This window comes from Heteronotia binoei, chromosome 1 (genome assembly GCF_032191835.1).
Source record: "Heteronotia binoei isolate CCM8104 ecotype False Entrance Well chromosome 1, APGP_CSIRO_Hbin_v1, whole genome shotgun sequence".
NCBI lineage: Eukaryota > Metazoa > Chordata > Lepidosauria > Squamata > Gekkonidae > Heteronotia > Heteronotia binoei.
In genome coordinates this window covers 230,300,199-230,316,892 of record NC_083223.1, presented here as the reverse complement: position 1 = coordinate 230,316,892, position 16,694 = coordinate 230,300,199, and the positions used below count along the sequence as shown (strand labels likewise).

At 40.6% G+C, this 16,694-nt stretch overlaps 1 protein-coding gene across 6 annotated transcripts in view; it reads left to right on the top strand.

Annotated features, from left to right (window-relative positions):
- Positions 1 to 699: 699 nt before the first annotated feature.
- NRXN1 (neurexin 1) overlaps positions 700 to 16,694 on the top strand; it is a 1,496,060-nt gene continuing 1,480,065 nt past the window's right edge. For all 6 annotated transcript variants that reach the window (XM_060249064.1, XM_060249053.1, XM_060249035.1 and 3 more), the window contains exon 1: positions 700 to 2,241. In XM_060249064.1, coding sequence (XP_060105047.1) covers positions 1,503 to 2,241 — 739 coding nt within the window. In that variant the 5' untranslated portion in view covers positions 700 to 1,502. The remainder of the gene's footprint in view (positions 2,242 to 16,694) is intronic.

Genomic DNA, 16,694 nt, shown 5'->3' with positions numbered 1-16,694 from the left:
GCATGCCTTGTGGAGGCTGCTCCCTCCCCCAAACCCTACACTTTACAGGCCACACCCCCAAACTTTCCCAGCCTGGAATTGACAACCCTAACTGTGGCTAGGGAAAGCACAACAGTCATCATGCTGTGGAAATCCACTGTGTGCTTGCTCCTGTTGGGTTTACATTTAAACTTATACTGAGGGAGGAGGATGAATAATAACATAGCATGCAACAATATGCCAGGATGATGCAGTAAATGTAGATATATGTCTATTATGAATTTAGTTTGTGGCTATTCAAATGGCAACAAACATGTAATACCTTTTTAAAAATGTCCCTTTGTGGGATGACAAGTTCGGTTTTGAAGGAAGACATTATCAGTGAATTTGGTATCCAAATGGCTGCTGGAAACAAACATATTGAGAAGTCAAAAATAGTGACCAGCTGGTTTAACCTATATGAGCTTTGTCAAGAAAGGCTTGTTTTCCGCAGGGGGCATTAAGAATGTAGGTTTAATTCTGTGGCAACAGGGGAACCTGGATTTGCCTCTGGTCATATTTACAGCCTGCGCTACCCTTGGCCCCTTTTGCAGCCTCTTGTTATTTATCTGTCAAGAAGTCTATAAGGCAGAGAATGTAATTTTGTTTTTGTTTTTTTTAAATCTTTACAGATGGCATTAATGTTTTAAAAATCGAGCACCAAATCTCCAAAAATCCAGCACCAAATCTCCAAAATCGAACCCTGGGATCAACTTAATTTTGGGCCTTGCACAAGACAGCAAAAGAGGACCTGCGAGGCTTTGCGTAGTAAATAGATTCCGAGCTGTCTGACAGCTTCTGGATTTCAGCTCCGTTGGGAAAGAGGCAAAGAATCTTCTGGTCTGTTGCATGTCAGGCAGTCCATGATATGATGAGAGGATCAGTCTTGGAGAGAGAGGATTGATTCCTGTGAAAGCTGAAGGAAACCCCTGGGAGAATACAGCTGTTTGGGTAACATGAATTCTACATGCACTAGGATACTGATTCCACATATGCTGGGATATTGATCAATTTTTGCAGCGTTTGTGGATCCATTTGGAAACTGCCTAGGTGGCTTGTTGGCCTTCCTGCATTTGTGTATTTCCCATCCCACCACACATCTTTCCAAATTGGTGCCATGGGATTTTGATAGTAATTTCTGCTGATTCACTTATTTCTTAGAAGCCAAACAGATGACTGAAGCAAATCTATGGTGCCTTCTATTTCTTGAAGACCTTTTGCAGCTGTAGTAAGGCTGCTTACTTGCTGGTGTTTGAACCACTGTCTTTCTTCCTTCCTTTCTTTTTGTATCTTGGGTATGCCCCATGTGAGCCTCTCCTAGTGGGGGGTGGCGGTTACAACATTCCTCCGCAGTGCACCTGGAAAACAAGAGTTAACCATATAGTGTAAGTGGTGACTCAAAAGATTTTACCCTGTCTGCTCCAAGCCCCCCACCACCACTCCCCCCTCCTCCTCCCCCTTTCCTCCACCCCACCCCACGAAGAATGGGGCCTGTGCTCCTCAGGCGTGGAGGGTGCCTCCTGCTCTGGATGGCACTGCTCCTGGGATGCTGGGCAGAGCTTGGTAGCGGCCTTGAGTTCCCAGGAGCAGAGGGCCAGTGGACTCGCTTTCCTAAGTGGAATGCTTGCTGTGAGAGTGAGATGAGCTTCAACATGAAGACTCGCAGCTCCAGTGGCCTGGTTCTTTATTTTGACGATGAAGGCTTTTGTGACTTCTTGGAGCTAATCCTGACTCAAGGTGGGCGCCTCCAGCTCAGCTTCTCTATCTTCTGTGCTGAACCTGCCACCTTGCTCTCTGACATGGCCGTCAATGACAACTTGTGGCACACAGTAGTCATCCGCCGCAATTTTAAAAACACAACACTGCTAATTGACCAGGCTGAGGCTAAGTGGGTGGAAGTGAAATCCAAGCGGCGGGACATGACAGTTTTTAGTGGCCTCTTTCTAGGAGGCTTGCCACCTGAGCTGCGCTCATCAACTCTAAAAGTGACACTCTCCTCAGTGAAGGATCGGGAACCCTTCAAAGGGTGGATAACGGACGTAAGGGTCAACTATACACAGTCCTCACCTGTGGAGAGTCAAGAAGTGCGGCTGGATGATGAACAGAGTCACTTGTGCGCCAGGGATGACGTTTGTCTCAATGGTGGCATCTGTTCTGTGCTCAACGACCAGGCCGTCTGTGACTGCTCTCAAACAGGCTTCCGCGGGAAGGACTGCAGTGAAGGTAAGAGCCCACTTCACCCTTACCCTGCCAGCCTCTCCCTCAGTGAAAGGGAAGGTCAAGAGATGGAGACTGCATGGCATTTCCTCTGTACGAGTGGATTTTGCAGCTGTGCTTTCCCTTCATACATCTCATCCTTGGACCTTATGTTAATTATTTCAGCCCTTTGTCCTCCATCCTGTTCAACATTAATGGAACCATATTTTAAAAGCTTTTAAGACAAAGCTAGGAGTGATAGTAGTTGAAACGTTTAGCAACTTTGGGGACTGGAAGGATGTGGTGACTTGAGAAGGTGAACATTTTTTATGAACAATATTCTGTATTTTAGTTCAGAATGTAGGTAATAAGATGAAAAAAGCAAGCTGATTCGTTTCCCCCCCTCAAGGAAAGGTTAGCATGGAATTATGCTTGAGGGTTTCATTCCAGGAAATGGATCTTCAAATTCGTCCCACAGCTCAAATAAACTGAATTACTAGGATATGATCCTATTCAGTCTGAGTGGGATTAGATAATCTTAAATTTTTGTCTTGGTTTAACATGTTGGTGAATTTGGCTGCTACAAGTTTTATTATTGTCTGGAGGAGTGGAAGGAAAGATTATTTGGATATGAGGGTAATGGAGAGTTGGACTTGATTCTTCCTGTGATTAGATATTTATTAATATCACCAGATTGTTTCCAGTCATATTATTTGTGTAGTTCTGTGATGGGCAAGGAGACTGAAACATGGTGTACTTAGAATTTCGTGCCAGAATGAAAAGCATTGTATAATGAAATTAACAGATTGCCATCTGAGTCACATAAAGGCTACATGCAACCTTAAAATAATTTTGGCAGGTATGTTTTCAGTTGTATTTGGAATCAGAAAAGCAGCAAGACAGAAAAGGGGACAATCCTGTTTTCCTAGCAATTTTTTTTGTCAGTGCCGACATTTTTTGTTATATGAATGGATTTGTTTGCAGGATTTAATTGTGTGGGGTTTCTAGGAAATATGGTGTTTGTATTTCTAAGTTACTGTGAAAGCAATAGAGAGAATATATATCAATATATATCAAGGGAAAGACATAATATTCTTAACAAAAGAGAATTAGAAATGCTTCCAGCTTTATAGCTTTATCTGATATTACCAGATGAAGATGTTCATGAGTGGCTGCATGTCAGTAATGGCTGAGTAATTTGCTTTTATCACTTTTAATCAAATTTCACTGGCTGCAGAAAGAGCCATCATTTGTAGGTGTGCTTTTTATTATGTACACTTCCTGTCTTCACTGTCCAGTACTTAGATCACCCAGCTTCCTATTTAATTTATCAGCTCCTTATCTCTCATCTTTCTACCAGTTTTTTAAAAAAACACTTATTTTTATATATTTGCAAATGCTGTTGAAAGTGTACTGTATCAGAAAATAAGCTTGTATCTTCACTAGCTCCCATGGGAATACCTCTTCTATGGTGCTTATGCTTTGTTTCAATACAGTATTTGATCTTAACGGAAGATGAAAATGAATTTAGGTCCTCCAGTTTCAGTGAGCAGAATCTTGCTCCAATTCATGATGATGGGTGTATTATTAACCTAGTTCCTACCACAGCACAAACGGCATATGTTAAGAGTACAATCCTATCCTTGTCCCAGTGCTTTCAGCAGCCAAGAGAACAGGTGGTAAACAGGACTTTTTTGTAGCAGGAATTCCTTTGCATATTAGGCCACACACCCCTGATGTAGCCAGTCCTCCGAGAGCTTAGTATAAGGCCTACTGTAAGCTCCAGGAGGATTGGCTACATCAGAGGGGTGTGCCTAATATGCAAATGAGTTCCTGCTGCAGAAAAAGCCTTGATAATAAACTATAACTTATTTCTAATGATAGTATATTTAGGATTGTAACATGTAACCTTAATGTCTAAAACAGCAATCTGCTTAATGAAAATAACTGACTTCTAAACATGTGAATTCATATAGTATAACCAAAGAAAGAACCACACAAAAGTAAAGGGGGGACTTTGCATCTGTAAATTTAGAAATGCAGCCCTATCCAGAAAAACCCTACCCAGATGATGTGGATTCACAGAGTGGTGTATGTGCATTTGGGATGTGCCTCAGTAGTAGAGCATCTGCTTGGCATGCAAAAGGCCCTGGGTTCAATTCTCAGCACCTCCAGTTAAAAGGACCAGATGATGAAAAATACCTCTGCTTGAGAGCTGCTTCCAGTCCAAGTAAACAATACTGACTTCAGAGTCTGATTCAGTATAAGGCAGATGTGTTCATTTGAGGAGAGAGGGTAGTGCCACTGGCCTTGTTTCTGACCTCCAATCACTCACCTGATCCCCTCTACACACCAGAAAATATGACCTGCTACCCACAAATTATATGGAAGATCCAACAAATGCATGGAGTTTGAGGGCTGGGTCTCTACCTACTCTATGCACACACTAAATGTCTAAAAGAGATTACAGGCAACTGAACTCACTGTGTATTATGTCCACAGATCATAGATACATATAAAACTCACAAACCATTTCAGAAACGTATAATTAACACTTGTTCATAGAATGCCCTGTCTGTTGAGCTTGTAGATGGCTACTGATTGGACGACCCAATCCTTGTTTGTGTTTACTTAGAAGCAAGTCCCTCCACTTTCAATGGGGTTTACTTCCAGAGTAGTGTGCAAAGGACCACCGTCTTAGAAGCCCAGTGCAAGTCTTTAAGTACTTTCATGTCAATTGTTCTTTATTCCCATTCCAAGAAACTGTTTAAGCTGTTCACAGGGGGGAAATGTTCTACTTCTAATGTACAATTTTACCCTTCTTAAAATTTCTTTCAGCTAAAAGGTAAAACTCCCAGTGAGTTGCTGAGAGCTGTTCTCTGAGACCTTGCTTCTCATTTGTTAATGAAAACTGTATCAAATAAAGTAGATTGCATAACAGCAGCAAGCCGCTCTTTGTATTGATTAATCAAAGGTTTGAATTACTCTGTGATTAGGTTACATTTCTGGTGACTAATTAGGGGAAGGAAAAATAAAGTAAGAGGGGGACAAGTTAAACGTTGTCCTCATTAGGTTTAAGAACTGGCTTCTTGCTGCCTATAGAGTTGTTTAATTTTCGGAAGTGTTTCTTCTGCAGCAATTCTGAGTCTTTGCAGAATTGAAAACTGTCAATAAGGTTTAAGCCGAGGCTGAGAAAATATGAAGAATAAAGGTAGTGGATATTTGGAAAACAGTATATTTTTTGTTTGTATGAAGGATGAGTTAATCATAATTTATTATATATGGAAACATCTAAAGTATACCAGACAGCGGTGTTAATGAATAAAGGTTAATCAGAAACTCCTTCTGGCTGTTAACTTTCATGGAATTTTATGAGTGATATGTATGTGTTTCATATGACTAGCATAAAGCGTAAAAGCTTTGTTAATCAGTTTTCTTATCATGGTGTGGTTGTCATTCATTATTTTGCAGACTACCAAGCAAGTTTTCTTTTTGGGGGCGAGGTGTGTGTGTGTGTGTGTGTGTCAAAGTGACTTTAAATTCTGATTTAACAATAGCAATTTCTCCAGTAATGATCTATTCATACCATCCCCAGTTTGTTCTTTATTACATTATTAGTGTAATTACTGATAATATTATCTGTCATTTATCTAGCACTTTCTAAGTGTTCACATACATTATCTCACAACAACCCTGGAAGGTAGATCAATATTTTCCCCATCTTTGTTGATTTTAAGCCATAAGATATAACAAGGTGGGAAACTGATGCTCAAGTCTCTTCACAAATCCAAAGAATAGAAGAGAAAAGGTAGTATTGACTGAGTTCTCACACAATTTTACACTGGAATCTAAGCAACAACTACTGTTCAATTTTATAAAATTCAGGTTTAATTTTGCAGTTCGCTTTGCAAAAAGGAAAAAGCTTGTTTGTTATGTAATTCATTTGTTTTAGTTGTTTGATAGAAAACATATTTTGGTTATATTATCCTGGCACCTTGTCCTATGATGGCCACATAAAATGCAATCCTAAGAACTCTTTCCTGGAAGTAAGGCCACTGAATAGACCTGAGGTGGATTCTGAGCAGGATTTTGAGTCAATCTATTTAGGATTGGTCTCATTATTTTTTAAAAACTATTTGTAGGGCAGGAATAGAACACACAGTGTACTAGTTTATAGCTTACATCTTCTACCTCAAATGCTGAGTCTCTGCCTATTTTAAAGGGATAATATGTATAGTTTAGAATTAAAATGATGTAAATGTTTTAGTCAATTGTGGCATGTCAGATCATAAGAGCATAAGGAGAGCCTGTCTCTATTTCCATTCCATGTCTCTAGGAAATGCAATCATTGGTAAAATAAGGAGGGGGAGGATGTCACAGCACAACTGAAATGTCTCTTTGTGTTGTGGAGGTCAAACTTTGTCTCCATGTAAAATGAAATAGAAACATGGTCTTGTCCATACTCCTGGAAGTTTTCAGGTGCCAAGCTGGTTAGAGCTGCAATGGTTAAAAATCAACTCCTTAAACTGAACAGGTTGAAAGCTAGTGTAGATGTTTCAGAGTAGGTGAAAATGAGCATTCCAGATTCCATGCCCTGTGGCGGGTTTTTGGCCCTACCAATCCAAACATATGAAAACAAATCATATGACTTTGACTTACCCACTCCCAAGGTCTCTGTGAGTGGAAAGGGCCCTTGGAACTTTGTCCCCTCAGCAGATTTGTTCCAGGGCAGTTTTAAAGTACAGTAATCCAGGCCAGAAGTCTCCAGATTATGGATGATAATGGCCATGCCTCCACCTTCCAGTATATATGAGCCAAATCTGATTTAAAATACTCTAGGCAACAGCAGCTGCCTGAGTATTTGGAGCCAGACATATCCCTAAGCTACATTTTTTTCTTTTCTTTGGGGGTGTAACCCTATCCAGTTTAGGCATTTATCTAGCTACCAGACCACTCATTCTCTCACTATCACCAAATGTGCCTCATCTGCATTGAGCTTAACTTTACTTTTTGTCATCTGGTTCATACCTACACACCAATGTATACATTTGAGGAGGTCATGACTTGACCTGAATTCAATGAAAAGAACCGCAGTTGTGTATCCTCAGCACACTCTACCTTAGCCACTACTTAGGCACTATTTCTTCTAACTGATTTAAGAAAAATAGCATGTTAGGTGTTGGACAGAATCTACAAGGCAATGGGCAATGCGGACTGTATTAAAAACAGATTGTTTAAGAAAATTAAAGGACTTGAATAGAAATAATTGGTTTCGGAGGAGCTGGCTTAACACTTTGTGGGGCACATAATAGGTGGGGCTATGTCATAACCAATGGAACTTAGAAAGTAACAGCTTCCCCCTGCTAAACATATATATCTGTATTCATGTATACATTCCCTGTTAAAAAGAGGAACAGGACCTATTCAGGCTAGAATGTATCAGAGATATAGCTACCATAGCGCCATACTCAGTAGAGTTAAATAAATAATTCCTCCTTAGAGAAATATAAAATCAGAATTGTATCAGAAGACTTTTAATTAATGTGTCTGAAAGTGGGCAATAAAATCTGCAAGGGTGTTTAAACACTGAAACATGATAAATAATTTTATAATCCATAATGAAGCAAAACATGGTAGAAATGAAACTATGTAATGCAGAATTCCTTCACACCATTTAAAGAGTTTAATTATTCATCATCATCATTATCATCATCATTGTTTTTTTATTAATTACTAAATGTATAAGCTGCCTCTTGCCACCATGAGGTCTTGAGGTGGCTAGCAGCTAAAATATTAACAGATATCAATTAAAAACATAATATAAATAAAACTAAAGGCAGCCCACATAAACAGACCTGACTACTAAAAAGCTAAATGAAGAGCTCTGCTTTGTAGGTTCTGTGAAATTAGGTAAGTCCCACAGGACTTGTGTACCATCTGACAGCTGGTTCCAGCAGGATGGGGCCACGACAAAGAAGACCCTCATCTTGGTGGCTACCAGTTGAACATCTAGGGGACCAGGCACCACAAGTAGGTTGTGGGTTGAAGAACGCAAAAAAAAATAATGGGGGGGAGGGGATGTCAGAAGATACTGTCCGCCAGGTATGAAGGTCCCAGATAGTTTAAAAGTAATCACCAGCACCTTGAATTTGATCTGGAACTCAACTGGCAGCCAATGCAACTGTTTCTAGACAGGATAGATATGATCTCTTCAAGGAGAACATATCAGCAGTCTTACTGCTGCATTCTGAACTGCCTGTAATTTCCAGAGCCCCTTCAAGACAGCCCTACATAGAGCACATTACCATAGACTAGGTGGGAGGTGACCATGGCTAGGTCAGAATCACCATGGCTAGATCAGAATCAGAAAGATATGGAAACAACTGGCAGGCTTGGCATGAGTCATAACACCACGGCAAGGTACAACCTCATCCCCTTTGAGAATGGCATGTGTGGGGGTGGCTTCCCCATGGTGAATGGGGGAAGGGAGGCGGCAACTTCCCTGCAGTGGATGGCTAAGTCATTTGCCTAGGGCACCAAGTATCATTGGGCCCTGAACCACAGTCTGACTTTGACGTATCCATGGCCCCAAGGTTGAAACTGACAGTAATAAATATTAAGGATCATATTCAAGATTGAAACTTGAAGGAATTAGTGATGATGAAAAGCTACTAGGAATAGGAAGGAAGTATTTTTGTTTACCTGTTCTCTGAGTTGGATTAGTATCTTGTGGACCTATACCTTTTTATGAGCATTACTGGGAATACCAGTCACTGTGTGAAGAGCTTGCATAATTTAGAAAGTTTCTGTGGAAGATAAGTAAAAATATCTTCAGTGCTTCACTCAAAATATCACCGTATTTGGACACAAGAGCTGGTGTTGCAGAATGAAAGCTGTTCAGTTAGATCGTAGAATTTTGACATTCAGACTTATAAAAAATTAAACCAACGGCTGTGAGGGATCCTTCGATGCTTTGCAATAGTTCTGTAATGGGAAGCCAAATTTCTTTGAAAAACAGTTGAAATAGTAGTATCAACTTCCTCTCCATTGGGTAGCCAAGGAAAGCACTGGATATGTTTGATCAGAGGGGTGAACTTTAGTCAATTCAATTTGCTTTATTACGGTCCATGACCAAATACGCAGTACAATGCAGACCAACAACACCCCCCAGAAAAATTGTGAAAATCTAGAGGGACCTAAAAAGGTAAAACATATGATATGAAAAATACAGATAAAAAATTAAAAGATTATATAGCTCCAGTAAAATATTAACTAGAATACACTGATTAACATTTGTTTCAGTTTCAATAGCATTTGTGGTAGTATACAGAGTACTCAGGGATTAGGATAAAGTAAAATACAAGCTTGGAAATATTCAAAAATAATTAAAAAACAGACAGTTTCAAGACCCCTTCGTTACATAATCCTCACAAATTCTCCTAGCTGCCGCCAAGAATTTGGCACAATTAGATGTAAATTGGGGGTTAGAATCTGATAACAGCATATTTCTGATTTTATAATCAGAGAACCCCAGGCATCCCTCAAACAAAGAATAGATGTACCTGGCGCATATGCCTAGGTAAAGGCCACACCCAAGCAACACATGGTCAATTGTTTCCACTTTATCTGCACCACAAGGGCAGACCCGCTCAGCCATAGGCACCTTTTTAAAGCGGCCCTCAACGAATGCTGGAAAGATATTACAACGGGCCATAGAAAAGGCCTTTCTGTGGGATGGTATTGCTAGATTTGAGAGATAGGAGGCTGGAGCTAGCACATATCTCCTTTGGGGGGGGGGGGCTAAATAATCTGAGACTGTGGCAATATCATTCTGTCTCTCAATATCTTGTAATCTCTGTTTGACTATGTCCCTGGCTTGGTCCAGGGCCATTATCTGGAGAGATTCAGGTGAAAAGCCAAGCATAGACAATTTCTGGTGAAAGGCTCTAACCCAAGAGGAACAATATCTAAAATTAGCGATGTGATATTCGTGGGGCAATGGCTGAGACTGAGCCAAGTGGTGATTGAAAGTAGGCTCACCCTAGCCTCTATCCTTAGCAAGCCGGTTTCCAAGCGTAGTACTGCATTGGAAACGCAGGTTGGAAAGTGGAAAATGTCTCTCAAGAATTTGGACTGAATTTTCTCAAGAGGGTCGAAGCTTGAAAAGGTTGGATCCGACATGGTTCCATAAGTGAGTTGAGGTATTGTTTTGGCCGAGTAGTTTTAATGCAACTGGTATAAAATGCCCCCCTTTCGTAAGAAACAACTTAATGATGGCTTGGGTCGATTTACGACCAGAGTTGGCAGCATATTCTTGATGAGCCTTCTTTGACCCAGAGGACTGAATCATGACCCCCAGATATTTGCAAATTGCTACCTGTTGTAAAGTATGGCCATTTATACTCTATCTTCTTAGCCTGGGTTTTGGGCCAAAAACTATTACTTTTGTTTTCTGATAATTAATCTCTAGAAGGTTATGGTCACAATAATGACCGAATTGTACTAATGCTCTTCTAAGGCCTACTGGAGTTCTAGACAGCAAGATTGTATCATCTGCATAGAGTAGGGCTACCACTTGCCTATCGGCCAAGGAGGGAGGATGAGTATCGACTAGATGGAGGTTGCTGATCATATCGTTAATAAAGATGGCAAAAAGGGAAGGGGCCAGGACGCAGCCTTGCTTGACTCCTTTCAGTGATGGGATAGGGTCAGTAAGGAGACCTTGCTTATTACATCTGACCTTGATAGATGAGTTGGTATATAATGCCTGGATCAGGAATAAAAGTCTCCTGTCAATTGAGGTAGCACTTAACTTCTCCCATAATTTCCCTCTGGGAATGGAGGCAAAAGCAGATTTTAGGTCGATAAAGGCTGCATAAAGAGAGACCGTTCTACTGGTTGCATATTTGTCAATCAAATGGGATAGGATCAAATTATGTACCAACGTGTATCGTCCTTCCCTAAACCCAGCCTGCTCATCTACCAAATACATTTCCTGAATCAGCCAGCACTGCAATTTTTCTAAGAGATGACTAGCGTATAATTTGCCCAAAATACTCAGGAGGCTAATTGGCCTATAATTGGCTGGATCATCCTTCTTCCCGGACTTGAAAAAAGGGTGATGATAACCTCTCTCCAGGCCTCAGGAATATCCCCTGTTGAATCAATATATGTGAACAATGGGGCCAAGAGAGAGGCCCACCAGTCAATATTTTCTTTCAATAGATCTGGGGATATGAAATCCGGGCCTGGAGCTTTGCCTCTCTTGAGTTTGCTGATCAGAGATCTGACTTCTCCGACCGTCACCGGAGGCCAAGGTGGCAGATCTGAAAGGGCCTCATGAATCAGGGGAGCTGCAGAATGGTGGGGATCAGAATACAGCTCTTGAAAGAATGATTCCCAATTCTTGGGGGTAACAAAAGAGTCAATGGAGGAGATATCTTTGTAGGAGTGACTTGAGATCAATTTCCAAAACCCTGTTGAGATCTTCTCCTTGGATGACTGTATAATGCTATTCCACAGTCTTGTATGGTCTACATTTTGAAAAAAAAATCCTTCTGATCCACATGTTTTAAGTTATGGAGTAAGTATGCATGCTTCGGATCGCTTAATGGTTAAGTAATTCCATGTCAAGTAATTCTGAGGCTCACCTATGCTTAAGGACATAATGACCCTGCAATGACATACTCTGAAAATATCCTAGTAATAATCAGACAGTAGCAGAATCACACTAAGAAGAGTTACACCTAAATCTATTGAAGTCAGAGAGCTTAGATGGGTACAACTCTGTTTAGGTTGGCACTGTATGTCTCATATGCCCATGGATAGCTATGCAGGCCTTGTAAGTTGGGTCAAACTGTTCTGAAGGTCCCTTTTTTAAAAAAAATTGTGTTCAGGTAAAATCAGTGTTTTTTAATCTTTGCATCTTCAGGAATTCTTTTTGATCCTGGCTTATCTGCTAAGAAATTCCTGAGCATTGCAGAATATTCTGATAAATGTTCCATTGTATATAAACATTTAATTTACATAGGCGCTGATTAGCCTGTTGGTCCTGATGCCATGAGAGAACAATCTAGAAACTAGGCTGGGATCTGATGCATCAGTGGCAACAGGCCAATTTTTATTATTTTGATTACATATAGAACTAACATAGTAAGTCTTTTTCATGTGTGTGAGTAAGATCATTGACCTATCTATTCTCTGCTCAGCTGGCAGCAGTTCTCCAGAGTAAAATCTTTCTTAGAACCTAACAGAAGATGCCAAGGACTAAACCTGGCATGCATAGAAGGCTCTGTATCAGTGAATCATATGCCTTCTTTGTGATCGTAGTTTCAGCTTAGGTTGAATATAAGTAACTGTGCTGTAAACATTAATGCTAGAAATGGATATAATTTCATAGTGTTGTAAGAATAATCACAGCAATGGTGGAGAAAACCCTCCTTGGTAGAATTCAGATTTATGTAGTACTTTTTATTTTTCTTAGTTCTTTCCTTTTTAGTATGACCTTTATATATATCTTAATCTCATATCCTACGGCAGGAAATCGATGTACATTTTTCACTATTCCCTGTGAATCAGATATTTTAAAATTATTATCTCACTTCTTCATTCAATATATGTGAATTTGAAAACAAGCATGGCACATTTCTGAATTGACATTCCAGTTTTTAGATACCCCAAAATGAAAATGTTTGGGTTCATTTTGGCTGGGCTAAATGCATTCGAAGTATATTGAGATTTTCCTAGCCATAAAGTTGTGTCAATTAAGGGAAATAGCTGTACAAAATGTGTAACTTAAATAGATTAGAGGAAGAAGCACAGCTGATTTTGATTAGACTTTACTGGCTCACAGCCTTAGGCAGGTAGAGCTGTCCTGTTCCTGCTCCTTTGTGGAACATGTCTAATGATCCCAGAGCTAAAATGAACACTTGCAGAAGATTTCAGATTTGCTGGCTGTCAAATTCTTACTGAATAAATTGCAATTTCACTATGATATAACTGCCACATATACAGAGAGCCGCTTAGGAAGCTTTGACTGTTGCCCTAATAAAGGAGAGGACTAGGGGAGAAAAAATGGTAAATTGTTTTAGCATCATCTGGTACTAGCATTGAAGGATACTCTATTTCAGTTGGTTTGTATTGAGAATTGTACATAACTATTGTGGGATAATGTGGCCACAACAAAATAAATATATGGCATGAGGGAGTATAATGGTGGCAGGAGAAGATGCTTTCCTTGTTAGATGCAACTTAAGGGCCAGAAGAGAGCATTTTTTTCTTTTGTTTTATCTGCCTGTGTCATATCCCCATTTGTAATATAACAGTAGTGATCAACAGGATTGCTGGGGAGAAGAAAACTATAACAGGCATAACCTGTAAAAGAACTTCTTTGGTTTATATACCATGGAAATAAAAGCAACTTGTGTGAGTAGTTCATTCTTGCTTCAAACATTATCCTGCTGCTCAAACTTCAAGTTTTGAGTCTTCAATGTTGAGGAAGATGATGCACCATTAAACACAGATGTAAAATTAGATAAACATTTTGTTGTTAATTTGTTTGTCTTCTTCAAATGTGCAGTTTTTAAAATGAGTATCAGAATTAGCACTTTGATGTTGAAACTTATTGCTATACCATAATTGCAGGGACTGATGTTAGGAAGCTGTAGCTATAATTGGAGTGTGTTGCATCACATGATTCAACCTCCATGTGATTATAAGGACTCTCTTAATTGAAGATGCTTAGATTTCACTGTATTTATTAGGGTTGCCAAGTCTTACCTTGGCTCTGGTGGGGGATGAATCACGTGAGTGTATGACTTCTGCAAGATCACCTGGCTTTTATGGCAGTCATCCTTTAGGTATACTGGCCATTTAGGGCTATAAACAAGCACTTTGAATTGTGCCCAGAAATTAAAGGATAGCCAGTGCTGATCTTTCACCACAGAGATGATACAATTCCTGTAACCAACCCCTGACAGTAATCTGATGGCTGCATTTTGGATCAACTGAAGTTTCTCAACCCTTTTCAAAGGCAGCTAGCTACATGTAGAGTGGATTACACAAATCCCAGTTGGCTGTGATCAGAACATGGATCACTGTGCCCCAACCATGTTTTCCAAGGAACAGCCATAGCTGGCAGACCAGCCAGAGCTGATAAAAAGTGCTTTGTGCCATGTACGCAACCTCCAACTGTAGGCCATGATTTAGTAGCATCTCCATCTACAAATCTTCAGGGGGAATGCAGCCCTTTCCAGGACAGGCTGGATAGTCCCTGAGTAACTTCTCTATTCACCAACAATGCCTCAGTCTTGTCTGGATTGAGCTTCAGTTTATTAGTTCTCATCCATCCCACTACTTTCTCCAGGCATCTGTTCACAGCTTTCACAGACCAACCTGGCTTAGCACTTAAGGAGAAATAGAGCTGGCTGTTGTCTGCATATAATGTCACCTTATTCCAAACCCACATATTACCTCTCCTGGTGGTCTCATGTACCGTAGATGTTAAACAGCACTGGGGATAAGATGGAACCCTGTGTGACTGCATACCATAAATGGCTACAGGGCTGAGCAGCAGTCCCTCAGCACCAACCTCTAGAATTGGTTGGTCAAGTAACAGTAGAATCACTGAAGCACAGTGCCCCCTATTCCCAGCTCAGCCAGCCTTTACAGAAAGGTACCATGGTCAATGGTACTGAAAGCTGCTGAGAGGTCCAGGAGAATCAATAGAGGCACATTCCCCATTCCTCTCCTAGTAAAGGTGATGACCAAACTAATTTCTGTCACAAAGCCAGGCCTGAGTACATATTTATTTACATTAGACTTTTATCCTGCCGTCTCCGCAAGCGGACTCAGGGCGGCTTACAATATTTAATTGGGTCTAGAGAATCTTTTTCTTCCAAGACTATCTTAAGTCACTTGGGTACAGGGATTCCTTCTTTAGGAGGAGTCTCACAGCTGCCTCTTTCAAAGCAGTCGGAACTACACAGTCCCACGGTGAGGCATTTATTCCCATCTGGACCCAGTCAATCAACCCACCCCAACATGATACTATAAAGGACAAGAGTCAAGATTGGATGTGGTGGGCTGCACACTTCAAAACACCTTCTCCATGTCATCATGTCTCACCAACTGAGTCGTCCATAGAACTAAAATCAGGCTGAATTCCCAAAACATCCTGAGATTGAGCCAATTCAGTTGCAGAATGTTTTCTGGGTCAGCATCCTCTGGGGCTTAAGTTACTTCACAACCTGGAAAAGCTTTGCTGGATGGCATTGTACAGATGCTATGGTGACTGCGCAGATGCTATGGATGGCATTGCACAGATGCTATGGAGTTCATTTTGCTGCCATAGAGTAGGCATGATAATGTGCTTTCACTTGTCTAAATCACATTTGTTGCATGTTTTTCTCCACTTGTGCTGTAATCGTCTGCCCAACTATTTCATCATCTGAAGCTCCTCAGTGAATCAAGGGGCATTCTGAACTTCATGGAAAGAGAGAGGATATTCGGGGGCAATTATGTCTGCAGCCTGGTTCACCTCCATATTCCATTGGTCAATCAGGGCTGCCACAGGAATGCCAACCTTGACAAATGGGAAATCCCCAAGACATCGGGAATCCCCCTGGATTCATCAGTTTCCTGAGGCAGCCCATCCTAATTATGTACCCCCCTGTGAAGATTCCAAGTGTCCATGACTGTAAAGCTCACCAGATAATGATTGGTCCATGGCAAGGGTAGAGTGGAAAATTCTCTCATTTTCCTCAGAGAAAATCAAATCAAGTTTATGATCTGTTGAGAAGGGATTGCAAAGCTTCCATATTTTACGTAGGATTGTCAGTGCATCACTGTGGGCCACAGAAATAAACAGACCTAGAGAAAACAAGAATATTTAAATTCGTCTTATTCTTTGGCAAAGCGAATAAGCACCTCCCATCAATCTCCTCCCCTATGTCATGCATGTTATTCTATAGAAAGCAGATCCTATTCAAAAAAGATATTGTCTGCTTATTTGTTGGAGGTGTTGCTCATAGTGAGTTGAGCTTCCTAGAAAAATGGTAATGGTTATTTTTCTGATCTCTACAGTACTTTAGCCCTGACCTGGCTAGCACAATGTTGCCAGATCTAAGCAGGGTCATACCTGGCTAGTATTTGTATGGGAGACCACAAGGAATACCAGGGTCATGACTTGGAGGCAGGTAAGGGCATATCACCTCCAAATGTCTTTTGCCTTGAAAACCCCGTGAGGTCACCATAAGCCAGCTGTGACTTGATGGCAAAAATAACAACAAATAATACTTTAGACCAGAGCTAGCAACTTTCACAGCATGAGAGATGCCGTTCACATTATGGACCCTTTACACTTGCCTGGTTGTAATGTAATTATACAAAATAAAAGGACTGAGGCTTTTAGAAATATGTGCCTATTTTGTGCAAATATGTAGCTTGCAAGAGCTAGCCAGAGCAAAGGATCCTTGGAAATT